The 26,618-nt window shown below is 44.3% G+C and overlaps 2 protein-coding genes across 6 annotated transcripts in view; both read right to left on the bottom strand.

The window, feature by feature from the left end:
• Mnd1 (meiotic nuclear divisions 1) overlaps window positions 1-9,786 on the bottom strand; it is a 51,533-nt gene extending 41,747 nt beyond the window's left edge. Inside the window, exons 1-2 of the mRNA XM_041659425.1 lie at window positions 9,660-9,786; window positions 2,398-2,463 (exon numbers count right to left, since the gene is read on the bottom strand). Of these exons, the coding sequence (XP_041515359.1) occupies window positions 2,398-2,463; window positions 9,660-9,662 (69 nt within the window). The 5' untranslated portion in view covers window positions 9,663-9,786. The remainder of the gene's footprint in view (window positions 1-2,397; window positions 2,464-9,659) is intronic.
• A 3,123-nt stretch (window positions 9,787-12,909) lies between these two features.
• The window catches only part of Trim2 (tripartite motif containing 2), a 93,768-nt gene continuing 80,059 nt past the window's right edge, over window positions 12,910-26,618 (bottom strand). For all 5 annotated transcript variants that reach the window (XM_041658957.1, XM_041658956.1, XM_041658959.1 and 2 more), the window contains exons 9-12: window positions 21,859-22,027; window positions 20,508-20,578; window positions 18,060-18,200; window positions 12,910-17,026 (exon numbers count right to left, since the gene is read on the bottom strand). In XM_041658957.1, the coding sequence (XP_041514891.1) occupies window positions 16,874-17,026; window positions 18,060-18,200; window positions 20,508-20,578; window positions 21,859-22,027 (534 nt within the window). In that variant the 3' untranslated portion in view covers window positions 12,910-16,873. The remainder of the gene's footprint in view (window positions 17,027-18,059; window positions 18,201-20,507; window positions 20,579-21,858; window positions 22,028-26,618) is intronic.

Here is a 26,618-nt window from a genome sequence, read left to right as displayed (position 1 = left end):
TCAAAATGTTCTGAAAAGATTTCTCACACACGGCTGGTGAACCACTCATGATGGCACACAGTGCTCATCCAGATCAGAGCATCATGGTACACGGTGCTTATCCAGATCAGAGCATCATGGTACACGGTGCTTATCCAGATCAGAGCATCATGGTACACGGTGCTTATCCAGATCAGAGCATCATGGTACACGGCGCTTATCCAGATCAGAGCATCATGGTACACGGTGCTTATCCAGATCAGAGCATCATGGTACACGGTGCTTATCCAGATCAGAGCATCATGGTACACGGTGCTCATCCAGATCAGAGCATCATGGCACATGGTACTTAGCCAGACTAGAGCATCATGGTACACGGTGCTCATCCAGATCAGAGCATCATGGCACATGGTGCTTAGCCAGATCAGAGCATCATGGTACACGGTGCTCATCCAGATCAGAGCATCATAGTACACGGTGCTTATCCAGATCAGAGCATCATGGTACACGGTGCTCATCCAGATCAGAGCATCATGGTACACGGTGCTTATCCAGATCAGAGCATCATGGTACACGGTGTTTATCCAGATTAGAGCATCATGGCACATGGTGCTTAGCCAGAATCGTGACCAGCATGGCACACAGTTCTTAGCCAGCAAGTTTTCTAATTAATTCAGAAGGTGAAACACACTCACCAGAGACTAACTGAAAAAACGGACTATAAAACACAACCCTGCATTAGCATATGATTAATAAAACATAACAGCAATATTCTTCCAGATTTTGCATTTTCTACTTAACACCACATAGTGAACATTTAGCCATGACACCATCTTTGAGAAGGGCCACTATCCGTATCTAATGCCAAATTCTGTAACTGATGGTGTGGAATGTCTGAGCTAGAAGTATTTGAGTTTGTTAGAATTTTATTTATCAACAATGGAATTAGAACCCAAATTCCAGAATCGATGTTTCAACCTTGGACCATAATATTGACTTGTTCTGAACGGCTGAAGGGCTGACGTCTAATATTTATGAACATTTGGCATTGGTCTGGAGCCCAGACACATGGTGTCCCGTGTGGAAACAGACACAGCATCTCCCACTATTTCCGAAGCACATCGCCTCACTCTGCAGCTCCCTCCCAGAGCCCACAGCTGAAATCAGCATGCATGGCATGCTCATCACAGTGTGAGGACAGAGGGGGTACCTGAGCTGCATGGAACCAACCAACACGGCTGATCTCCTCTGCAGAGAAAACTCTCTGTTGAATGTCTATAAGTTGTTATTCCTTAGTGTCCAAATGCCACTGAAGGGTGAAGTTGAACATTTTTAAACCAGAAATGGCCAACTTTGGTATTTGAGAAGATCAATACGGAAAGGATAAAATCATTCCACTGACTACTTTCCTCGAGTCTCCATTGCCTGGAAGAAATTAGGTCTGTTCTTGCTCTAAGGCCACAGGAAAAAATATCCAACTCGGCCGAAGAGAAAAACTGAAACAAACTTCATCTTCTCAATGACAATCGTGCACTGGCTTAAAAACATAAAGAATATACCCAGAATTTCCTCAGAATATTTTAACTGTACGAGAATCTCCATTATCAAATGAAAATGAATTTTACCTCCATAATATTCTATTTTACCATTTCCCCCGTATGCACAGGACGAGAATAGCCAGTGGGATAAAGGGCATAGGGAGAACTTCTTGTGGGATGAAAAGCCCGTTTGGACTTGTTTCTTTACAAAAGAAAGGCCTATGGACAGGAACATGGTTAAGAAAGTAGACCTAGAGCCTGGTTTTCATCTGACTGTCACTTAGTAAAGCAGAAACTTTATTTTTCTCTCAGTGACCAACACAGGTCTCTCCTGGGTATTATCATAATGCCATAGGCAGCCTGCAAACACAGAGCAGAAGGATGTCTGAGCTCCCTATGAAACCACGTGGTCCTCCTTGGCTTACACCTGATAATGTCCACTCTTGTTTTCTGAGACCCTGGCAGGCTCTTCAGACCCTCTGTCTCAGGAGCCCTCATCTGCAAAGCAAAGCTGACGACCACAGGACTTTACCCCAGGACCGTCTGCTGCTGAATCGGAAACCCTACACTAAAGCCTGGGGCGGCCAGCACCCAGGCAGCACCCAGGCAACTGCTGCGAGTACTTCAGAAAAGGAGGTCATAATCAAATACATAACTCAGAAAGAGAACTCCACATCAGTCTACAGGGCGTTTAGGATCCACAGCTCAGAAGAGCCAAAAATATTGGAAAATTTTATCTGCCCCTTAAGAACCACGGTAGTATGGGTGTCTAACAAAATGAGACACTGAATTACATCATAGAAAAATCTACAGCATACTATAAAAATACATTTACTGTAAACATTATACAAAACACTAACAACATTAGGGGATGACTTACCGTCTCAAAAAATATCTCCATCATTCGGGTCCTTTTTTCTTCCGCACTCAGTCCTTTCTTCTTTGACTGAAGCATAAAACACAAATCAACAAAAGTCACGGTTTCAAAACAGCATTTTACAACAACTTGGCATTAAATGTTGTTATGTGATTTTGTCCACCGTCCACAGGCTCCCAGCAGCCCTGTGAATACGGGCTGCTCTTCCCTACACATGCAGCGACAGAAACAACATTTTGTGGGAATTCTACTTTGTTTTATTTTGTGCTTTTTTTTTTTTTGAGACAGGGTTTCTCTGTGTAGCCCTGGCTGTCCTCAAGTAGCGGGGGCTGGCCTTGAACTCAGCGAGCCACCTGCTCTGCCTCCCAGTGCTGGGATTTAAAAGTATGTGTTATTGTACCCTCTGCAGAAATTTAGCATTTACAAAATGAACCAATGAGAAGCCACTGTATCAACTTTCAAAAGAAACAGACAGCTCCTTATAATCAATTAACAGCTACACACACAGATTGCTGCATAAATACCGGGGAAGGAATTGATTAGTCCCACCTGGAGATCTGGTCAAGCTGGGAAGTAGGGCGGGGCATTGTGCAGACCCCAGGTGCAGGCAGTGTCAGGGACACTAAGTCAAGCACTGATACACTTACTGCACGGACTGCGAGGGGGGAGAAAAGGACGAGACAATTCAAAAGCCGTTTGGCATAGAGGCTAGCTAGCTGGGAAGACAGTGGCGCGCAGAGGGGTGACAAGATCAGAGCTGAGCTGGAGTATGAGATGGCAGCAACGGGGGCTAGCAAGAGCGCGGTGGTTACAAACCAGAGGACATGGTCCAATCCCCAGCAGCCCCAGGACATCTGTCCCCCTCTTCTGGCCTCCCTGGGCCCTAGGCACACACATGATGTACAGACATAGATACAGGCAGAACACCCATACACATACATTTTTTCAGTATTTTAACTGAAAGGAAATGAACAGTGGCAGCTGTGTGCAGGCTGTAAGAAAACCCTATCCACATAGAAAACGGAAGCCTGTAATACCTATAAATCTATCAGATTTGAAAACAAGATGATCAGTATATAACTGAAATACATAATTCTTATGTATATTATACACAGTACATACTAACTTACTTTCAAATTAAACAAAAAGAGGAGCCAAATTTCTTTAATGCAAAAAATTGCAAGAAAAATAAAAACAACGCGAGAAACACTGGGGTTTATTTGTTGTTTATTTGGGGGGTGGGGTGCTAAGGACCATGTATACAGATCAGAAGACAGTGAAGTTAGTCTTCTCCTTCCTCTGTGCGGCTCCAGGGATGAACTCAGATAGTCAAGCTCAGCAACAAGCACTGTTACCAATGCGCCATCTCACCGGCCCTAAACTTAAGTGCTCTGCATCCTTCTCAAAAACTGCACAGGATCATGTTGTTTCCTTGGTAATCATGAACAAGTGTCTGAGGACTTGTAGAGACAGGATAACTCATTCAGTTTGAGGATTTCGTGAGATAAGAACTAGTGGCCGCTGCTCTGCTTCTCTGATCTTTCAGCTTTCACCCCCTAATATCTGAATCCTGGTTTATATTATTATGACCAACTAGAATTTGTGCTACAATATATATTCTACGGGAGTGCCCAGCCTAAGACGATTTCAGGGACTTTCTGAAGCTATTGTGAGTTGTTTATTTCCTGTCTTAATTTAATGAGCTTTCCAACAGAATTGTTTCACATTGAGGTTCATGTTGGGGTTAAGCCCCACTAAACCTCTCTGGATTCAGAAGGATCACTAGAGTAGGTGAAACCTGACAATAAGGTCTGAGGGTATGCCGGGTAGTGGTGGCGCACGCCTTTAATCCCAGCACTCGGGAGGCAGAGGCAGGCGGATCTCTGGGAGTTCGAGGCCAGCCTGGTCTACAAGAGCTAGTTCCAGGACAGGCACCAAAGCTACAGAGAAACCCTGTCTCGAAAAAAAATAAATAAATAAGGTCTGAGGGTAAACAAAACAAATTAGCTCACAGAAGTCTTTTTATCAAGTCCCATTTTTTCTGTCTGTGCTCTCTCTAGTGCTCTCCTGATGTTCCCCTTTCTATGGCCCTCCTCAATGTTCCTCACTGTCTACCCATCCCACAAGGTTTCCCGTTTACACACCCACAGAGACGTGGTTAGCAATCCCATAGGTGAGAACAATGGCACCAAGCATGCATTTCTTAGGGCTAACAGGGTGGATAAAAGACTGGCAAGTGGTGCCTTATATTTCAGAAGGGGCGTGGCTGTGCAGCTCCCTGGAAGATACTGGGAGGATTACGATGAAATTTGGCTCCCTGGGCTAAACATCCTGGTGCTGTATCTGCTGGCACCCAGGTGAGAAAGAATTTCTTTCTCTGGGGCTGGTTTAGTAACCCAAGCTTTTTTCCTGTATATTTTAGGGGTAAAGGTACAAATAGTTAATTTCCTAGACTAAGACCTTGTGTCAGATGAAAGGTGAAGAAAAGCACAGAATATTAACAGCTTGTCAGGGTAGAGCAAAGGACAGTATATTCTTCTGAGTTCGCAATTAGAGAACCCAGGGTCACCCAGATCTGTTTATCAATAAGAGCAGACAGCAGACATACTGTCTCTCAGTTGAGCGCCTCCTGCTCAGGGCTCCTTTCCTGTCAATAAGGATGACTGTGGGGCTCGAGCTGTATGTAGATTTGACTAGGAGAACAGAAGTTTGGCTGAGTGAACGCTTTCACACCAGAGCCCCACCATGTGGCAGAGGTCATCAAGTTGTCCATACAGAAAAAAATTACCTCATCGAATGATCTATACACTGCTGGGGTATCTCGGGATGAATCCATTACGGAAGGGAGAAGAGCCATGACCTCACAAGATCTCTACAGAATTGACAGTGACTATCCAGAAAACAGGTGTTCCCGAGCCCTGCAAATCAGGCTCCTCCTACTCCCCTGAGTCTGTTCAGTGACTTGTCAGCTGTTCTTTTACTGTATAATGTCTGTGGCAGCAGCTGCACCTCCCCTTAGAGCAGTGGTTCTCAATCTTCCTAATGCTGTGACCCTTTAACACAGTTCCTCCTATTGTTGTGACCCCAACCATAAAATGATTGTTATTTCATAATTGCAATTTTGCTACTGTTATGAATTGCAATGTAAATATCTGATATGTAAGATATCTGATATGCAGCCCCTATGAAGGGGTTGTTTGATCCTCCAAGGGTTGTGACCCACAGGTTGAGAACCGCTGCCTTAGACCACACTGGTGCCTCACCGCCATATGAATATCCTGCCCTAAAACCCCCTGTTCTACCTCCCTTTCCACATTCAATGTCTTAAAGAGTTTCTCCAAGAGAGCTATAACTTTGGAGGAAATTACTACACAACAGATCACAGGAAAACAAACTGCTCGTTAAGATATAATAAGATAAAGATTGATTCTGTCCGACCAAAATCCCTACCAGAAAGCATCATTCTCTAACACTCGAAAGAAGGATCTTGGGACACCATTCTGTATTTCTTCTGGCAAAACCAGGAACTCACTCGTTTCCACAGCAACAGTATTATGTTGTGTGTCTTGATGAGCGTGTTGGTATAAGTAAGCAGCCTCCAAATTCACACTTTCCTTTTTCTTCTGTCCCTCTGAAGACAGCAATCCCCAGGGAACCATACTGAGCCCTTCCTATCCTCAAATCTCCTTTGATCTCATCATCTTTAATTTTAATTAACACTTGTGAGAAGACCACAGATGCTGGTCTGGCCCCGGAGACTCCTGAACCTCTCTATCTCATGTATCTACCAGCCTGCTGGACAGACTTCAAACTCAAGTGGGCCAAAACGAGCCACACTTTTTACCTATGCCAAAGACCCCGCAGGCATCCTAGGGGCCTTCATCTCATTACCAACTACCAAGCTCTGTCAACACTGGCTCTTAAATATTCTCTAACATGGTGGTTCTCAGCCTTCCTAATCTGTGACCTTTAATACAGTTCCTCATGTGGTGATCTCAACCATAAAATTATTTTCCTCCCTACTTAATAACTGTAATTTTGCTACTGTTATGAATCGTAACGTAAAAATCTGTTTTCCAATAGCCTTAGGCGACCCCTGAGAAAGGCCATTTGACCCCCAAAGGAGTCGTGACCCACAAGTTGAGGACCACTGCTCTATTACGTCCTGCCTGTCCCACCTCTGCCAGGATTCAAGCCTTCACTGGCTGTCTCCTGCAGTCTGTCCTCAACGGCCTAAACACACTTCGGCCTCATGCTCTAATGGAGAAACAAATCTGACTACATAGCCCCCCATGTTCAAACCTTGTGATGGTCCCAGTGTCCCAGTCCTCCTAAGGATCCAAGCACCTCACAGGGTATAGAAGACCCACAATCACCTGACCCCAACCTACTGCTCTGAGTAACTCCCCACCCCACCCCAATTTACCATAACAAGATGAAACACCGTGCAATTTGAAATGTAATAATAATAATAATAAAATTATTTCCAGAATTCTCTACAGGAAGCATTCTATCGTTTCTGTGCCCTGTAAAAAGATGTCCCTCTACCTAAAACATCTCCCCTCCGACTCCTGCCATACTGTAAAAGGTCTCCCACAGCCTAGTGTGGGCCTTCTCTCCTGAAAGCCTTCCCTCTGCTGCCCTCACAGGCTGAGCATGTGTTCCCAGGACACACTTGCATCCATCACTGACTGCACTGAACATCAGGACCACAACCAGTAAAAGCGCCCACCCTATACCTCCAAGGTGCTCCAGCTCAGAAGCCCACAGCACTCCAAAACATATAATCCAGGGTGTATTAAGTATCAGGAAGCTGGTGGCCATCACCTTGCTAGCAGAGACAGCAGAGCACTCTCAGTGAGGCAGACAAGCTCCAGGAAGCTATGCAGAACCACTGTTAGTTAAACTTATAGTGCACAGTTAGAACCCAGGGGTGTTTTATGAGCCCTTCCACGGGCTCTCTTGCAGTATCTGAAGCCATGATGAAGTTCACACCCAGGTACGCTTCCCATGCCAGTGGGCATCAAACTACCACACATGCGCCCATCTTAGGGACTTGAAAAGGCTAGAGCCCAAGTTACCCTGTGTGAACTGCAATGGTGATGATGAGCCTAGGCATGCCTCTTTAAAAAATATTCTCAGTTGCTTCGACTTGCTTGTCTCACTAGACTCCCAAGGCTGGCAGGGGCTGTGTGGAGAAGTGGCAATCTCCTTAGGGTGTGATTCCCTTGCATGGCTCTATAACATGGACCTGACCAGGTCAGCAAGGGAATGAAATATAAGCAGGATAGACAGACAGAAGGATGCTCAAACAGAAAGCTGGGATTGGTGCTCTGGGCTCTTGGTAGAGAAACTGTGGCACTCCAGAAGCCCAGTGTGTTCATTACAGAGCTGAGCAGAGGCAGGTGGCTGCACACAGAGGGTTATTACATACAGATAAACAAGGAGACAGGACTAATACACACATCTGAACAAGGGGGCGGGATTAGCTAATCTTGGTAGCCAAGGAACAGCCTCTGCAGGCGAGCATTCCTCAGGCCATAAACACCAGAAGGGAATAAAGCACACTGCACATTTCCCACACAGGCTGGCAAATCTCGCTCTGGATCTCCCAGGGAAGACTTTGCCATCCTCTCTGCCTGAGGCCATGGGGTCTTTGGTGTGGTCACGTTTATCAACAACACATCCACTCAGGGCTTCCCTCATTCAAGTCTCCCTCAGCTCCCTACATTGGGGCTTTATTGTGTGGCTAAATCAGGAGAAAGAAGGAGCCAAATCCGGGAGCAAACCTCCTTTTTTAATATTGTTATTTAAAAAGAGTTCCTGGGAAGTCCTTTGCAATTCCCAGAGGCAAACAAGAAGTTAAGGGCACGTCCTGGGGAACACAGCTTACAAGGCTCTTACTACTCAACAAATATAAAATCATTCCAAGAAGGCAGATGAATTGTTTCCATGCCTTTCGGGCTGTTTTGTTTCTTTCTATTTTATAAGTTACTACTAGCCACATCTGGGAACCACTGAGGTCGGATTTAAAATACCTAATGTAAAAAGGGCATCCTACTGACACTAGAGACTTCCACAAGAAACATAAAAAGGGCTCAGTACTTAAAACTGGAGGAGGGTGGGTAAAACGGGGATGCCTTCCTGTTAGTAAAAGCCACCCGAGGTCTATGACACTTCCTATCTGAATGAAGGACTTCAAGGCACTTTTTAGAGACTTGTACCTAGAGTCTTGCTAATATCAACCCTGTTGGTCATTTGTGATAACATTTTGAAAGCTAAAAAGATGTCACTCTCAAGGTTGCTTTTTCTCCAATTTCAAACTGTAGGCCTACACTTATAATTGTTTGCAAAGCAAGCCCAGTCAAATCAAAACAGCTATTAATCCAGGATTAGCAAAGAGGCCGAAAATTTAACTTTGACCAGAATAACTCTGAACTCTTTTCCTGATCATATATAAAAATAATAGCAAGTACCTATGTGAAGCGTTAACAGCCATTAAATCCCTTGGCAGTAGGCAAGGGCCCTATAAAGAGGGTTGGCCGGCACATCAATAACGAATAAATAGTTCATTGTAGTAGTCGGGTGCTTTAATTCTACAAAGTGAAACTTGATAACACGAAGTACTGGTAACACGGTTGTTTTGAGCTATTTTATGCCCAGGTGGCCCGGTTGTTAGTTCAACCACAAAGAAGCCGTTATCAGTTATAATTACAGCTGGGCAAGTTTCTTCAAATAAATGCCCTACAACCTCGTCGACCCCTTGTAACGGCTTCTTAACTAAATTAAGATATTAAAATCTCGGGTCACTTTAACGACACATTGATACTCTGTCGCCAGAAGCGGAAAGAATGGCGCGAAACTTTGAAGGTGGATGAAAATGATCCAATGGGCAGAAAGTCATTAAGTTCGGAAAGATAAGGGGGGGAGGGAGGGGGGCAGCGCGGGCCGCCGCTGTTGATGAAGGCGAGCGCCGTGCCCGGCCTGCACGAGGCCCCGGGTTCTAATCCCAGCCGAACCAAAGGGCCTTGAAAACCTCTGCGTCAACTCAGCCCCACGGGCGGCGTGGGGCTCTCGGACAGGCACCGCGGGCCGGCCCCGCTCGCCGGGCTTCGGTTCCGGAACGCTCCGGTTCAGACCGAGCGCGGCGTGGGTCGCCGCTAGAGCTCGGGCGCAGCAGGAGGAGCGGGGCCTGGCCAGGCTCCCACCACGCCGCCGGCCGCCGCCCCGAAGCCCGGAGGTGCGTGCGTGGGGCTCGCTCTTACCATGGTGCAAACCGCGGCCTCCCCGTTTGACTCTGGCGCCGACAGCCGCGTGGGGTGGGGAGGGCGGAGGAAGAACCCGGGCGGTCGCGACGACCCCTAGCGGCCCTCGAGAGCGGCGGGACCCGAGGGAGGAACCGGACCGGGGCGGGGCCTGGGATGACGCGCAGGGCGGTGGGGGGCGGGGCCTGGGATGGGCTGGAGCGCTGAGACCAAAAGGACCTGCAGGGTTGGGGAGCGTGAACGTGGAATAGAAAAGTCCGGGGCTGGGGTGCTCTTCCCCTGCCTCAGGGGTTGCAGAGTTGTTTGTTACGTAAGTGTTCAATGTGGCTTTTGTTTTTCTGTGTGAAAGGCAACTTTGAGTCTTCGCTTTTAAGTGTGTTTTGGGGGCTAAAAAAATGGGGATTTGTCTGCAGGAAATGAGTACGTTTATAAAAGAAATTCTGTTTTTATTTTTATTACTTTTCGAGACAGGGTTTCTCTGTGTAATCCTGGCTGCCCTGGAACTTACTTTGTAGACCAAACTGACTTGGAATGAAAGGCGTGTGCCACCGCTCCTAGCCTTAGAAGGAAATCTTATACGAAGTGGTTCAGGTGTTCTGTACTGTTAGTGAATCCTAAGTATTCTGGTTCTAACCAGTAAGTATTACTGGTTGTAAGAACTTTAGCAGAGAGTAAATGGAAGCTTTCTAAATTATTCGTAGCAACTCCTGGTGAATCTGTCTCTCTGGGTTTCATTAAAATAGTAGTTCCATATGACCGGGTAAAGGTGAGTAGCAAAAAAACGTCCAAAGCTCCTACAAAGGAGAACTGGCATAGAGTAAGTATGTATCATCAAAACCTACTTGCCATATCCCAGGCTTTTGCTATCCCCTAGCAACTAGACCAGGACCTGGGTATTCTGTTGGTCACAGCATGCTTGCTAGAGTGTAAGTGGAACAGCACTTACAAGTGTATATGTGTGACATTACTAAGTCTAGGTCTGTTTCATCAACTGTGAGCCCCTGAGTGGCACAGGTTCCTTTGCTCATCTTTGTAGCCCTTCCACTGTGGGAACTCTAGCATGCTGTGCATGCTACACATATGTAGTGCATATGCATGCACTACAGAGAGGCATAAGGACGGTACGGTGGTCAAAGACTGAACGCCCGTCTACCTGTCCTGCCGTCTCACTTCTGCCAGGAGAAACCACAGCTTTAACTGGATCCTGCTGCTCTGGAAAGTGGGAGATGTGGTCCAAGTGAACAGACCGAGGTACCGGATGATGGGAGGTGCTTCTCTCTAAGTCTGATAGACACCAAAGAGCCCTTGATGGCCATGGTACCTGCTTGGAGGAGAGGAAAAGTCACAGCTGGGATGCAGGAACCCCGGTGCAAGCTCGAAACCAGCCTGATCTACATGAATTCCAGACTAGCCAGAGCAATATCAAAAGACCTTGCCTCAAAATAACCAAAAGAACAATAATAAAAAAGTGAAGAACAGAGGTGGAGATTAATAAAATAATATTATTATGTAATCCGCAGCCAGGGATGTCAGTGTAGGCCCTTATTCTAATTTCTGTTGCTTTCTCTCTCCTTTTAAGGCTAACTTTGGCCACCTCTTTCTGAGTTCCAATCTGCTGAAATAGAAAACATTGAATATGACAACTTGGATGTTGCACGCAGAGGCATTGTTTGAGAAGTGTTTATCTTGAATTCAAGGACTGTGGTAAACAGCTTCTTTGAGAAGATTAGGCGTGTGCACATTATCAAGCTCCCGGACACTGGCCTCTGCGAGGACTGCTCTGTGTATTCTAGATGGTTCTGTGGTTAGAAGTATATATCCAGGAGCTTGATGGAGGAAGGTCATTGGCTAATAAAGGAACTGCCCTGGCCCATTTTATTGGTTAGAGGACAGGTGGGAGGAGTAAACAGAACAGAACGCTGGGAGGAAGAGGAAGTGAGCTCAGAGTCTCGACAGCTCTCCTCTCGGGAGCAGATGCCTGAGAGAGACGCCATGCCCCGCTGCTCCCGGGATGAAGCTCCGACCCAGGATGGACATAGGCTAGAATCTTCCCGGTAAGCGCACCTTGGGGTGCTACACACAGATGATTAGAATGGGCTAAATTAATATGTGAGAATTAGCCTAGAAGAGAATGGGCCAAGCAGTGTTTAAAAGAATACAGTTTCCATGTAATTATTTTGGGGCATAAGCTAGCCAAGCAGGCAGCCGGGGTGCTGGGGACGCAGCCCTGCCGCCCTAATTACTACAGGAGCTTGATAGAATACAGAGACGTTTACTATGATGAGCTCTGTGTAAATAAATTCTTGGTTCCAAGAAATAATACTTGTAGTGAGGTCATTCTTGATTTCCTGCCATGACCAGGAAAAGGCCATCTCATCTTAAAACCCTTTGAAGATTATAAAGACAGACATTTAAGTAAACACACTGTCCACTGGGTCAGGATTTCCCCAGCTCCAATTTCATACCCACATCCCAGATACTACCACGTAGTCGGCAACACAACCAACAAAAACAGCAGTCAGCTTTTTTCCTTTATCCCTAGCCCAACAGTTTAGTCAAGGTGTTGAAGTATCCTACACGGTACAGAACAGCCCCCATTCCCCTCCACACAGGGAGCAATCTGTTAAATGAATATTCAGCCTGAAAATGGAGAAAACAAGCTTTATTATAATGATTTGAGATTTCTGTGCATGGTAACCATATACACACGAAACCTTGTTTCTCCTATGTTTCAAGACAGAATTAATTTAAAGTTTTATTAGACTAAAGCATCCAAAATACTGTGGTACGTATGTAGCTACGAACATCCAAACACACTGATGCACAGCGTCCATTCTTCCGTGTAAATAGGCAGTCAGCATTTCGATCCATGAAAAGAACATATGAGGAGGTTATAGCAATAATTGATGACAAAGACCAGTGTTCTATACACAGAATGTATGAGACAGATCTGTAAAGGTGGAATGTACAAAACCTTCATAGGAACGAAAAGGAAACAAACAACCTCCATACCCGTGGGCGGGCTCATAGGAAGGCTACGCAGTTGGGAATGATAATGTCGGGAGGGCACACTTGGTCGCTGACACAATACCCCAGGTCATAAAGCAAAAGTCGAGGTTAAGGCCGTGTTGCTTTCAAACGTTAATAGAAGTGCTGTACATTCATTGGAACGACATAGCTGATTGTTAATCTCTTCTAGGGTACCGATGAGTAGCAGCCATACACTCTGCACAGACAGACCACGCGATCAGCGACCACACAGTTCAACACTGGAAAGCGTCTTGAAGACTAGGGCCGTGATGTGTCGCTCACTGCCGTTTAAAGCAAAACCAAAAGAGCATCTGTTTATACCAGACAAATTTTTAATGGGCACTTAGTTTCCTTTATGGCAATGCTATAGATTCCTAGTTATCAAAAATATTAAAATAACTGTAAATTTTATAAGACCCTGCAACGCTTACAGAAAGTAACAGTATTAGGACTTTTCGATTGTAAGGGAGATCAGCTAAGGTTTGCATCAGAAAGCTTCAATTCTATCCTACTTGGAGAGTCCCTCTTCCCTCGTCAGAAGCTGGTGAGCAGAGAGAACGCCGTGGAGTCCAGACGCACACAGAGACTTTTCCCGTTTGACGTGATCTACAGATAGCCCGGTGCTGATCTGCCCTCTCGTTCCCTCTGTAGGTATTACCAAAGCAATTCTGCTAACCCTGGTGGCGTACTGCTCGTCCAGTTCATTCCCTGTGAGGACATACATACCCTGTACATGAGTGGGAGCAGTGTCCATGGACTAGGCATACTTATTGCCTCCAGTTTTGTCAAGTGCAGGAAACTCAGGGGCTTGTTTAGTCATGGAGACTAAAGTGTCACCAAAACCTTACACATCATTAAGAAAATGGCCAACAGTCAGAAAGGCTTCCTAGTTAGTGTGTTTCTGGTTGGTCAGGTGACTTCCTACCGCCCCGTGTCCAGCAGGGGAGGTTTACGAGAGAAGACACACTGTCATTAACTTATAAAACCTAACTGAAGGTATTTTGCCCTTAGTGCCCAAGGGAAATTCGAATGCTTACTTTCTCAGTGCTACGTATCATGAGTGACTCGTTCTATACAGTGGACAAAGATAAACAATCACAGTAGCCTAGAACCAAAAGAGCCACTTACTTATAAAAAAATCCTTCTTAAGTTTACCAGGAACCATTCCCATCAAATGAGACAAGATTTCATTTAGTTTTTGTCTATTTGTATCTTAGCAGCAGCACTTCCCCCCCCCCGCCCCAAAATACGCTTACCACGAAGAAATACAGTAACTGCGCACACATACCCAAGTGTAGAACGTAGTGTTTCCTGCAGTGCCCATAGCAGGGGTTTTAGTAGCTGATGGCAGACAAGATATAAGTTAAATGATTTTTTTCATTCCAGTTTGTACCATTATTCATGTGTTAAGAAAACAAAACAAAGCAAAGCAAACAAAAAACCTCAGCAGGGTAGCGGTGGTTGATCCCATGCTTTTGATCCCAGCACTTGGGAGGCAGAACAGGAGGATCTCAGTGAGTTCGAGGCCAATTTGGTCTACAAGACAAGTTCCAGGACAGCCAGGACTATTGCACAGAGAAACCCTGTCTCAAAAAAAAAAAAACAAAAACAAAAAACAAACAAACAAACAAAAAAAAACAAAAAAAAACCCAACAACAAAAAATAAATTAATTAAAAAAAACCCTTAATTTGTATTATTTCCTATTAAGATACCGAGCCTGATAAGATATTTTATATATGAGACTGATTGGTTTATGAGTTAATTTCTCAGTTCACAAATATCTCAGTGTTGTACAAAAAGAACTCATTCATTAAATTCATTTTCAAATTAATAGTTGCATTCTGAAGGCACCCATCAGTTGTAGAGCGTGTGCCTAGCATGTCTGGGGCCTGGATTCCATTCTAAGAAACAAAACAACAACAACAACAAAAAATGGCCTGTGACAAATTCTTTTTTTAAAAAAAAATGTTTTCTTCTTGTGAAAATTAACTAAAATTAATTCACTCATTTTTAAAAAGTTTCTTTTAAACAGCCCAGAAACAATCCTGCAGGCAGACTATTAATAAACAGCACAGCAGAAATCCCCTTACAGAGCTAAGCTGTAGAAGGGCAGAGATGCCTGCCTCTTCCAAGCGTCCCTCAGATCCCAGTGCCCAGATGCCCTGGCCCCAGTAGAAAGTCTGTAGACACAAATATTGACATTCATAATGAATGGGCTACAGGAACAGCCCGGTATAGGGGGCTCTTGCTTAGCATGTCTGAGGCCATGGGGTCCATGCCTAGCACAAAAAAAAAAAAAAAAAAAAAAAATCAAAACATAAAGTCAAAGGCATATATCATGGTATCCAGAAGCCGTCTTAGTTTATCACTCTGAAGCATATTTAATCTTATGTCTATCACAGACAGGCTTGGCTATTTTAAAACCCTACAGAACTGAAATAATAAGCTACACCCATTGTAAATCTCCCAAAACTGAAGTGTTTTCCCCCAGATGTTGATTTGGGCATAATAAATTAAATAAACCATTGGACGTAGCCAGATTTCCCTTCCAAATTTTTGAACGCTCCTGTATGGAGACCATTAGGACGTTAAGATAATAAGCCATAAACATCAGCATATACTTGTAAGGGAAGTGTTTCCTCAAAGTGTGGATCCAAGGTGCTTTCAACGAGAAAAATCCCAAAGTCATCACCAAACGCGTCAAACACGGTTTTCCTATTTGGCAGAACTGAGTAGAAAATCAAACCACAGTGGAAACACACCTCGTCTCATTTCACAGTATCCGTGACAGGTAATGTTCCTCAAAATGCATTTGGACTTAGGTGAAAGGTAATTCAAACCCAACGTTTAAAGACGCCTTTTTTCTTTTTTTCTTTCTTCCTCTTTGTCTTGAAAACAGAAAGCTGTTCACTGCCTGGAAGTCAGGCGTCCGCAACATGCTGGAAAATGGCAACAGGCGAGCCTGCTGGAGCGCCCCCTCCAGGAGGATGTCTTCAACTGCAGCAGCCGGGGAATGAGCTGAAGGCTGGCTGGGCGGTGCTTCTGTCTTTGCCTATTTCCACACAGCAAGGATCCGGCTATACGTATGTATTTATATATATAATATTTATAATACATTCTATCTTACCATAACCATGTATACTTGTCCCTTAACGCCTCTACTGTTCATTAGACAATGATAAACAACCATGACATGCCCATACCTGTAATGATGAACACAACTTTGGTAACACTTGCTCTCTAAGGGGAGACCGTGAATCAACCACACGCCTTTGGTTGACACCATCCATCCTCTCTGTCCTAGGACACCGGTGTCCGACTACGTGTGCTGACATTCTGCAGGAGGTAAAGCTTTCGCTTCCATGATGTGGAAGAGGAAAGACGTGAACACATGAACGTGAGTTCTCCTGATTGCTTTCCAAGTGTGTTGATCTGAAGCTAACAACCAAAGGGTCCCCCTATGCCTTCCAAAGCATCGGGAATTCCAGGTTTTCCTGAAAACGCATTTCATTTTCTGATGCAAGGTGAGTAGAAAGAGAAGGTGAGGAGAACGCACGGAAAAGATCTTTGATCGAACCCCGAAAGGTTGGGAAATTTGCATTGATTCTGATGGGCTCAACTCAAGAGGACCCTGAGTCGGAGCTGGGAAGATCTTGCAAGACAGCGTTAGATTTTTCTAAAGTAATTATATGTGGTTGTTGACAATCGAAAAAGAACAAAAATGTCACCAGAGTAATAACATCTACTGTAAAAGTGAGGTTAGAAGGTCCCTTGGTCTCATGACCGAATTTAAATAAAATAGATAACTACAAGTTTTGTTCTTGGAAGCTCGATGCAAAGGCTACCATTCATTCACCGGGCAAAAGATATGCTAATTCTTTTTAATGTCTGATTTGCAAAATTAGTTTAACTACATAAATCCCTGTCCTATGAGCCATAGTTCCCAGGTGTAAAACTTTGCAGTTTGTGTAGATTCAATAGAAGAGATTCTTTTTTTAAATGCTAAAAGTGAATTACGGAAATTGGATAAGCAGTTCTTAAGGGAATTGTTACATTCAGAAATAACCTTGGAAAGTTTACCAAAGGTTCCTCCTAGTGTGAAAAGTCCCATGGTAATCTGGTCCCACATGGAAAACTCCGTTCCAGTTTCTAGTGCAAGACCTCAGTGCAGGGCTGTCCGCTGTCACTGTAAGTACCGATAGACCTTGAAACAGTGGTTCCCAGAGTCTGCAACCACAACGTGGCCGTCTGAAGTTAGGGCCAGGCCTTGGGGGCCGTAGAGGGGGTCAGCCGACGTGTTGATGTAGGACAAAAATGATCCACTCCCATCAAAAACCTGCACACACATAAAATCGGAGCGTCATGGAAGTTACATATGATGCAGAACATGTATTTAGAAAGCATGTAAAGAGCCTTCTGGGTTTGTCCCGGCTGCCTCACACACATGATATTCGATAGTTAACCTTGCTTGTTGATTTGGCAGGATCTGGAAACAGCTGTGAGAAGGCTTCTGGGAACATCCATGAGTATATTTCCTGACAAGATTAGTTGGGGGGAAAGCAGTGTAATTCTTCCTCAACATGGGAGGTTGTGAGTGTAATGTGTGTGTGTGGTGTGTGTGACTGTATGAGTGTAGTGTGTGGTGTGTGTGAATGTCTATGTGTGTGTGAGTATGTGTGGTGTGTGTGCAGGGTGTGTAGTATGTGTATGTGTGTGTGATGTGTGAGTGTGTGTGTGTGGTGTGTGTGGTATGTGTGAGTGTGTGTGTGTGGTGTGTGTGAGAGTGTGTGTGGTGTGTAGTGTGTGTGTGGTGTATAGTGTATGATGTTTGTGTGTGTGAGTGTGTGCTGTGGTGTGTGTTTGTGTGTGTGAGTGTGTGTGGTATGTAGTGTGTGTGGTGTATAGTGTATACTGTTTGTATGTGTGTAGTATGTGTGTGGTGTGTGTTTGTGCATGTGAGTGTGTGTAGTGTGTGTGGTGTGTGTGTGTGGTGTGTGGGTGTGTGGTTTTTCTTAGTGGCAGTCAGAGGTTTTACTAAAATTACTGCTTGCTGCCTGTGTTCACAATGAAGGAAAATGAGTCTTCATGTTCAGATTAGTAAATCACCCATGTAATACTCTTTTCTTCAATAACTCTCTTGAACCCTACCTGTGAGCCCTTTAGGGGTCCGAGGAAAACAATATTCAAATCGAAAAATTAAATAAATCAATGACTTTTGCATTAGAGAACTCTATGCTAACGATGTCACCTTCTGTCTAGCTTTCCACTTAGAGTGTCCCGGGCTCACAGGAGATTAGCTATGGTGTCATGACGTAACCGAGGAGGACAGACAGCTTTCCACTGTCAGCTGTATCAGCCATGTGCTCTACCTGGATCCTGCTGTTGCCCCAGTCCGCCACAATGATGTTTCCGTTCGAATCCACGGCTACACCTGTCGGCGCGTTAAACTGCCCATTGCCTTCTCCGTTTGAGCCAAACTTCAGCATGAATTCTCCTTCCTGGTTAAATACCTGTGTGAAATATTGAAAGACTCTTTTATTGCAAATAGCTGACCCAACCACAGTGTTTAAGAGATGGCTGTCTGAGCAAGTTATTTATAACAAGTCCTGTGACTTGAGAAGCCTAGAAAAGTGGTCTATAGACTAGACTCCCGTCACTGTGATTGCCAAATTCTTTTTTTCTGCCATTTACAGCTGATTATGAAATAAAATACCTGTATTAATTTTTTATAAATTACAAAACATTATAAGAATATAAGATGTTATAATTAGAGCTGAATTTTTTTAAAAAAATACTAATAATAATGTTATTCTATCTTCAAATAAGTAGTTTTATTTACTGAATAAAGAAAAATTCAGGAATTGAGACTAGATCTCTATAGGGTGGATTGTCATTCAGTTTGGATCAGGATTTTGTTAAGCCAAATATTCACAATTTATTATCATTTTACTGTATCAACACAATAAGAACAGTAGGGCTGAGTGCCGTACTTAGAATGCATTATGTGTGCCAATGTGTGCAGAAATATACAGTGGCCATGGGCGAAGGACACACAAGGACTGTTTTATTTGCTTCAGAAGGTACTTTAGTTAAAACAGAGAAATTTAAATTTTAGTTATAAATTCTAAGGCCACCATGATTAGAACCAACAAAGGCAGGGCTGGAGAGATGGCTTAGAGGTTAAGAGCACTGACTGCTCTTCCAGAAGATCTGAGTTCAATTCCCAGCCACCCACATAGTGGCTCACGACCACCTGTGTCCTCTTCTGGCCTGCAGACAGATCACTCATACATTAAAAAAAAAAAAAAAAAGAACCAAAGAAGCAACAGAGGTTATTCTAAGTGCAGAATGAAGAACTCTTAAGGAAATATCTCTGATGCCTGCTGTGATTGATCAGTCAGTTACTGTGCCTACCTGGCTTAGTTGTCTCATGATTAAAACAAAATCCTTGCAGGATCTCTGCTCCTCTGCATTTTACTTTCCTCGGTCCTAGCTGCCTGTAACCATGGCAGGAAAGTAAGTAGGAAATTCCAGAAAAAAGGCACAGTTTCAAGTTAACGCCTGCAGCAGGATGCTGTTACAATTGATCCATTTTATAATTAGTTATCATGGTTAATTGTTGCCTTTGTATCTGAAATGTGTCTCCATGGCTACATATGTTGAAGGTCTGGGCCCCAAAGACAGGGATGCTCAGAGGTGGACTTTCTAGGACGTGAGTAGTTCTAAGGCTCTGACCTCATCAATGGATTGGTTTACTGACGGGCTCGTGACTGAACGGACTAGTAGTGAGTGGCCCAGACTGAAGGCAACGTAACCTGTCTGGATGAAGTAGGTCACCATCACCAAGGCGTGTTCTTGGAGGAATAACTCATCCCCAGGCTCTGTCTCAGCCTCTCTTTCTCTTTGTTTCTGCAAGTAATTATGACTGAAACCCTGAGACCGCAAACAAAAAGAAAGCTTTGCTTGGATTTGTTATTCTCCAGCATTTTAACACAGCGACAGAAAGCTGATATGACTGCTTTTAGTGTCGTTTCTAGGAATTAAACTTTATCGTTAAGTATGTAAACAGAAGAAAACATAGCATCTATAGAATCTAGACTATTTGTGGCTATTTGTAACTTGGTGTCCACTAGGGGTCTTACAACATATCCCTGAATAACACTGGTAGCTTTGAAAGAAAGAAAGGAAGGAAGAAAGGAAGGAGGGAGGGAGGGAAGAAGGAAGGAAGGAAGAAAACCCAACTATAGTAGAGTACTCATTAACTCTGACTTATGGTTTTTACGTTTACTAAGCAAGAATCACCTGATACTACTAACAGCTGTAACATGGGAAACAAAACCCATGCGTTCCCTGCAACAGCTATCAGAGAGAAAAAAATAAATTGCTATGATGTTCTTACGATGAAAAGTGAGCCCGAATAGTTGAAAGAACATCTCTACACCCTGAGACCGTCCCTTCTGGAACTTTAATGGTTGCAAACCTCCTATCTTTCCTGCTCCCCCCAATGGCACCTAGTTACTCACACATCTCTCAGAAGAACACAGTCTAAGAGCTGAAATAATTTTATGGCTTCACGTTTTGTACCTGGATGGAGTTGCCGTTTAATAATATTGGCATTAATTCTTTCCTGATCTCGCAATCCTGCGCATACTGGCTATCACCCCCACTTCAAAGTTTCCCCTAACTGTCATAATTGTGGTTCCTCCACCTTGGTGCAGGGGCCTGAACCCGGCACCTGGAACACGATAAGCATTTCCAGCCAGACCACTTTCTCTGCAAAAGCAGTTCAGAGCTAACAACGGGCATGCTGATCGTACCTTGACGGAATGATTATGGAAATCTGTAACGATGATCTCGTTATTGCTATTCACAGCTGCGAAATGGGGACCTGCAACAGAATGAGGGGGAGAACACATGAGGGTCCCAGCGGTGACGATGCATGGGGCACAGCACACGGGTAACACAGCACACGGGATAGGTAACACAGCACACGGGTAACACAGCACACGGGATAGGTAACACAGCACACAGGCAGCACAGCACGCTCCGCCACAGCACACACGGGTAGGTAACACAGCACACGGGGTAGGTAACACAGCACACGGGTAACACAGCATGCGCCACCACACAGCACACGGGCAACACAGCACACACCACCACACAGCACACAGGTAACACAGCAGGCACCGCTGCACAGCACACACAATTACACTGCACACGGGCAACATGTTGACTCAATTAATGAAGAAAGGACAAAGAACCAGAGGCCCAGCTCACAATCACTCAGCCAGACATCTAGCTCCGGACAAGCTGGATTCTGCACTTTCTAAACTTGGGGCTGTGTGATCTGGCCTCTCCCCCAGTGCACACAGAAGAGTGGAGTCCTGGCCTTTCTCTGTACCACCCTCTGCAAGCCACACCCACTACCTCTTCCTTTTTTCTAAGTGGAAGTGATGGAGTCCTACAAAGAGCATTGTCATCCTCAGCTCTGGGAAAGAGGCTCCAAAGTAATTTTTCTACTGAAAAGACTGAGCAGAAGTCCTGCGTTTTATAGCCCTGAGTGACTGTTGAGAATCTGGGCCAGACAAAGAGTGAGAGAATGACCACGAAGAGAGAAGACGCCAGCTAACGCTAAATCCCCCCAGGCAACCTTTTAAAGGAAACCAATGGGCCGTGCTCAACCTTTTCCTGCAGATGTGTGCATCCCAACAAGCTTGTGATGGCAAAGTTGCCCAGAGCAAAGTAAAACAGATTGCCTTCGCTGCTCTAAGCAAATGCCCTACACCCCTGTTTGTGTATGGTAACCTACAAAAGTGAGATCAACGCCATCCCCAGGCTCCTTAGTGAAACTGCGTCCATGGGAAACAGCCAGTCATTGCTCTTCACACTTGTGGGGTTTTTAAAAAAATATTTTATTTTAAAAGGTACTGTTTTACTTAATATGCATATTTGAAAATCTGATGTCTGCTGCCGTCCGTAAAAACCATACAAAGGTTGCCCTTTCAACTGAGCCTTCTCAGGACGGCTTCCACTTTGCTCCCACCTCCAACACTGTCCCCCAAAGCCAGCACGCACACTGGGGATGGGGCGCCTTCAACATGCTCAGACATGCAAACATGAGCGGAAGAGGCATAAAAGAGAGGGTTTACATATTACCATCGAGTGTACCTGCAAACTGCCTGTCGCCATTGCCTCGGCTACCAAACCTGGTGACTATCTTCCCGTTCGGCTGGAAGATGAACACGCAGCAAGCCTTGTTGTCCACCACAATAATGTGTCCGTTGCGGTCCACAGAAACTCCTTTAGGTCCCATCAGTTTTCCCGATCCGATTTTTGTCTGTTGGAAACAAGTCCAGGAACTGAGTATAGACATCGATGTTCAAAGCGTTACAGAACCAATCTGAAGCCAGGTAGTTGTCTTAGAAAGTCATTTGCTGGAATGTTCTGGGTACCACATGGAACAATGGTATCTCTGTCCCAGAAAACTGGCCCTGCCATATTCAGCATCTGCTACTGGCATTTATATAAACCTTATTCTTAAGAAGTATTTGCCACCAAAATTGGGCCACTGTGCCCTTCTGAATTGACACTTGATGAGAGACCGCAGGGTCTAGAGAAAGACACCTTACCCCTGCCGCTGGCTGTCAGCACATCTGAAGTCGCACTGACAGATTCACTCATTCTCTTTAACCTTAGGATTCCTTATATTTTTTTCTAGGATGTTTTAAGAAGCAACTTTAATGACATCCCATGTTACTTTAGGAGCAAATGGTAAGTAAAATAGTGTCAAAGATTCAATGTAAGCAAAGCAAGCAGTCACCAAATGGAGACCATCACACTCAGCATTAAAATCTCAGGCATGTGCATTAAACCTTACTAGACTTGAGCTCTACGTGGTTGGAAGTCACAGCTGTCCCGACTTGCACTGTGTGCTCAAAGCCGCCCACACTTACTGACATATAAGTAGTACCTGACACATATTTGTTTACCACGTTAAAAAACAAAAGCCTAGAATTACTTATAAGCTAACGTACTATTTGCACGTGTGTGTATGTGTTATGTGGGAAGGTAAATGTATGTGTGTGGTACGTGTGTGTGGAAGCCAGAGGTCAACTTTGGGTGTTGTTCACCAGGAGACACATACCTCGTGTTTTGAGGCAGAGTTCTCTCATTGGCTTCCAGCTTGCAAACCAGGGAAGTAGAGGCAGGAGGTAGGCCAGGGATCCCTGGGATCTTCCCTTCTTAGCCTTACCAGCACACATTATCACCTGGCATTTTTTTTTTTTTAGCATGTGTTTTGGGGATAAAACTCAGGTTCCCATGCTTACACAGCCAGTACTTTATAGACTGAGGCATCTCTTCAGTTGCCCAATCATGACTAAATCCTCTAATTTTCACAGTTGGTGTGGGAGGGCCTTCTGTCTGTGTGTTGCTTTTATTTAATAAGGGGGAGCAGAGCATTAGCGTTCTTCTCAACCATATGCTTCCATATACTTTAGTTCTGCGTTTATAGATTCAACTGTCGGAACACAGTCAAAAGAATGACCCACGGTGAACCATGTCTTAGGGAACCGTGAGAGAGGCTTCAGGGAAAAAGACACAGGGCCTTTGCTCTCAGGTGCATTTCGTGCCCTGGATTGCTCTTGGACAGGTTTATGCACCTTCTGTGACAAACATTTACATCAAATTTATAAGACATGTTGATTCTTGTTGGATATCAGAACACAGTTATAGAACCCGACCTGGTCAGTGGACCCTGAATCTAGATATGGCCTTCTGCCTGGCTTTGGTGCTTTCCCAGATATAATGTATAGAACACGCCAGGCAATAGTGTTTAAATTGTTCTGTCCTGAGAAAGTTCTAGGAAAGAGCTGCTCTGTTAATATTTAGTATGGGCTTAATAGTGTTTATTTAAATGCTTTTCTTCCTTTCTTTTTTTTTTCTTTTGGTTTTTCAAGACAGAGTTCCTCTGTGTATCTCTGGGTGGTTCTGGAACTCACCCTATATAGACCGGGTTGGCCTTGAACCCACAGAGACCTGCCTATCTTCGCCTTCCTGAGTGCTGGGATCAAAGGTGCACCACCATCACCTAGCTATTTTTCTGATCATGCTTCTGAGAACTCAAGCAACCTTCATTGGAACATTGCTTGCTTTGTTCTATTCATGTATAAAAATATACTGAAACCAAAGCAAGGTGGTCTAAGTATTAGACTGTAGTCTGCCCCATTCTTTCAGGTCCTCAGATCCCAGGTCCAGCAGACAAGATCTCCACAGGTCAATGAAAGCTGACTTTCAACCAACCTCATATCAAAGATATTTGGGGGGGACACCCCGCTTGTATCTCTTCTGAATGTATGTAGACTTTTTTCTTGTTACAGTTCCCTAGATAATACAACATAATAAATATCTACAAGGCACTTACATTGTATCAGGTGTAAGTAATCTAGAGATGATTAAGTATATAGGTATGAATGGCAAACTGTATCATTTTGTAGGAGAAACTTTGAACAATCTTGGGTCGTGGAGTTCATGGGAGATTCTGGAACCAACCCCACATGGAGACTGCACTTCTGGGGAATAAAAGTCAGACACCAGAGGCTTCAGCCTAAAATGTGGGGTCAGTGAAGGCAAGAAGAATTCTTATGGTGTGGAATTCCCCTCTGTATGCCGTGAATACCATTGGTTAATAAACTGTCTTGGGCCTGTGCAGGGAATAGAGGTAGGCAGGGAAAACTAAACTGCATGCTGGGAGAAAGGAGGAGGAGTTAGTGAGAAGCCATGGACCTTTTGCAGGAGATAGATGCGCTAAAACTTTGTTGGTGCCATGACCTCGTGGTGATGCACAGATTAATGGAGGTGGACTAAATTAAGATGTAAGGGTTAGCCAATAAGAAGTTAGAGTTAATGGGCCAAGTAGTGGTTCAATCAATATAGTTTCTGGGTGATTATTTTGGTGATGAGCAGCCAGGAACCAACAAGTGGCCTCCCTACTACACTCTTATTTTTTATTTTAGATTTTTTTTGTACACGTTTTTAAAGCCTATTTGCAGTGTCTTTTAAATTAAAAATCAATCCCCACCAATTACATTTTCTATGTTCTGCTCCAGAGTCCTTTCTGCCTATATTTTAGCACTACCTGATGATAATCTGTGAGCCCCAGTGAACGCTTTAGTTTGTTATTTATTTGTTTTACTTTATGTGTATGAGTGTCTTCCGGACATGCGTGTCTGTGCGCGATGTGTGTGGTTAGTGACTTAAGAGGTCAGAAGAAGGCATCAGAGCCCCAGAACCGCAGTGACAGCACATGTGGGGCCGGGTTCTCTACAAGAACAACAAATGCTTCATCCACCGCCTCTTCATCATGGTCTCTCCAGCCTCCATGTATATTTTCTTAATTTCCTGATACAGCAATGGAGCTTTCCCCAAGCAAGACTTCTCATGGGAGGCTTTGTTCTTCAAAGTTTACAAATGACAGCGATTCAGATGTGACCTCGTTCGAGCAGAGAGACACAAAGGCGTTGAAAGGAAGCATTTCATCTTAGGCCAGGGAATCGTGATGTGGGAGTGATTTCTTATTAATAAAGAAACTGCCTAGACCCATTTGATAGGCCAACCCTTAGGTAGGTGGAGTAAACAGAACGGAATGCTGGGAGAAAGAAGCTGAGTCAGGGAGTCGCCATGATTCTCCCACTCCAGACAGATGCAGGTTAAGATCATTCCTGGTAAGCCAGCTCGTGGGCTACACAGATTAATAGAAATGGGTTAGATCAATATGTAAAAGCTAGCCAATAAGAAACTGAAACTAATGGGTCAGGCAGTGTTTAAAAGAATACAGTTTCCGTGTAATTATTTCGGGTAAAGCTAGCCGGGTGGCAGGACACAGCCCGCCGCTCCATACTTCAACAGAGTGGCACCCAACATGCTAATGAACTCCACGTAAAACCTGAGAGGGCTTAAAAAGGAGAGAGAGAGAATTTAAGACAGCTTTTTGCTGTTTCTGGGTTGCGTGCCGCAAAAAAATTGTCCTGACTCAGTAGCAGGAAAAAACTGGCTGTTTTAAAATGCCGGCTTTCTGGGCTGTGCCGCCATTGCCATCTCTGTCTGGCTCCTGTGGGAGACAGAGCTTTTGAATGGAGCATTTGGAGTAAAGCTCTACGGCTTGCTTGATGGCAATGTGGACTGCTGTGTGCCTGGAACTGTGTGTGGCTCAGGGGCATCAAATGGCTCTGAGGCAGGAGCCGCTTGGCTCAGCTCTGCCATGCTAAACTGTGCTGGTCTCAGGCAGGAACTACCGTAATTACCATAAAAACAGCGCAGTTAAGGTTTCAACTGGGCAGGACACAGATGGTACCGTATTACCTGTACATGGTGCAACTTAAGTTTTTAAGAACTGCTTAACATTTTAAAAAATGCTCCTGGATAGTAAAAAAAATGTTACAGATTCACAATAAAACAGATTCAGACATAAAAGACCACACTGTTGGATGAATGTACATAGGCTTGAGAGAGAGAAGAAAAAGAATATAGAAAATAAAGTTAATGGTTTAAAAAAAAAAAGGTAAAGTCTTTAAAGAGACAGAGTACAGATAGTTAAGAGATTAAAAGAAATAAAGAAAAATAAGCCACGTAAAAATGGAAAATTCACAGAGAGTCTGGATTATGTACATTGTGTTTTCTTTAAAATTTTTGACTGTGAAGGAGCTAAGTACAGAGAGACATTTCATTCTATGGGCTGCCAAGTGGAACCAAAACGGATATCATGAGGGTATGACTTCAGAATTTGGGCCTAAGGATATGATGCTTTGGAAAGGGTCTTCTTTTGTTTTCACAGAGGACCAGACCCTATGGATTGCATCTATCCCGATATGGTATGATAGACCACGACCTCCCGAAAACTTCCTGTGACCACCCTCAAAAAATTACTTCAC

Source organism: Microtus oregoni, unplaced genomic scaffold (assembly GCF_018167655.1).
Source record: "Microtus oregoni isolate MIOR12 unplaced genomic scaffold, Mior012 000010F_ref0000083, whole genome shotgun sequence".
NCBI classification, from domain to species: Eukaryota; Metazoa; Chordata; class Mammalia; order Rodentia; family Cricetidae; genus Microtus; species Microtus oregoni.
Note: the sequence above shows the minus strand (reverse complement) of the source record. Positions and strands in the feature narration are given on the sequence as shown.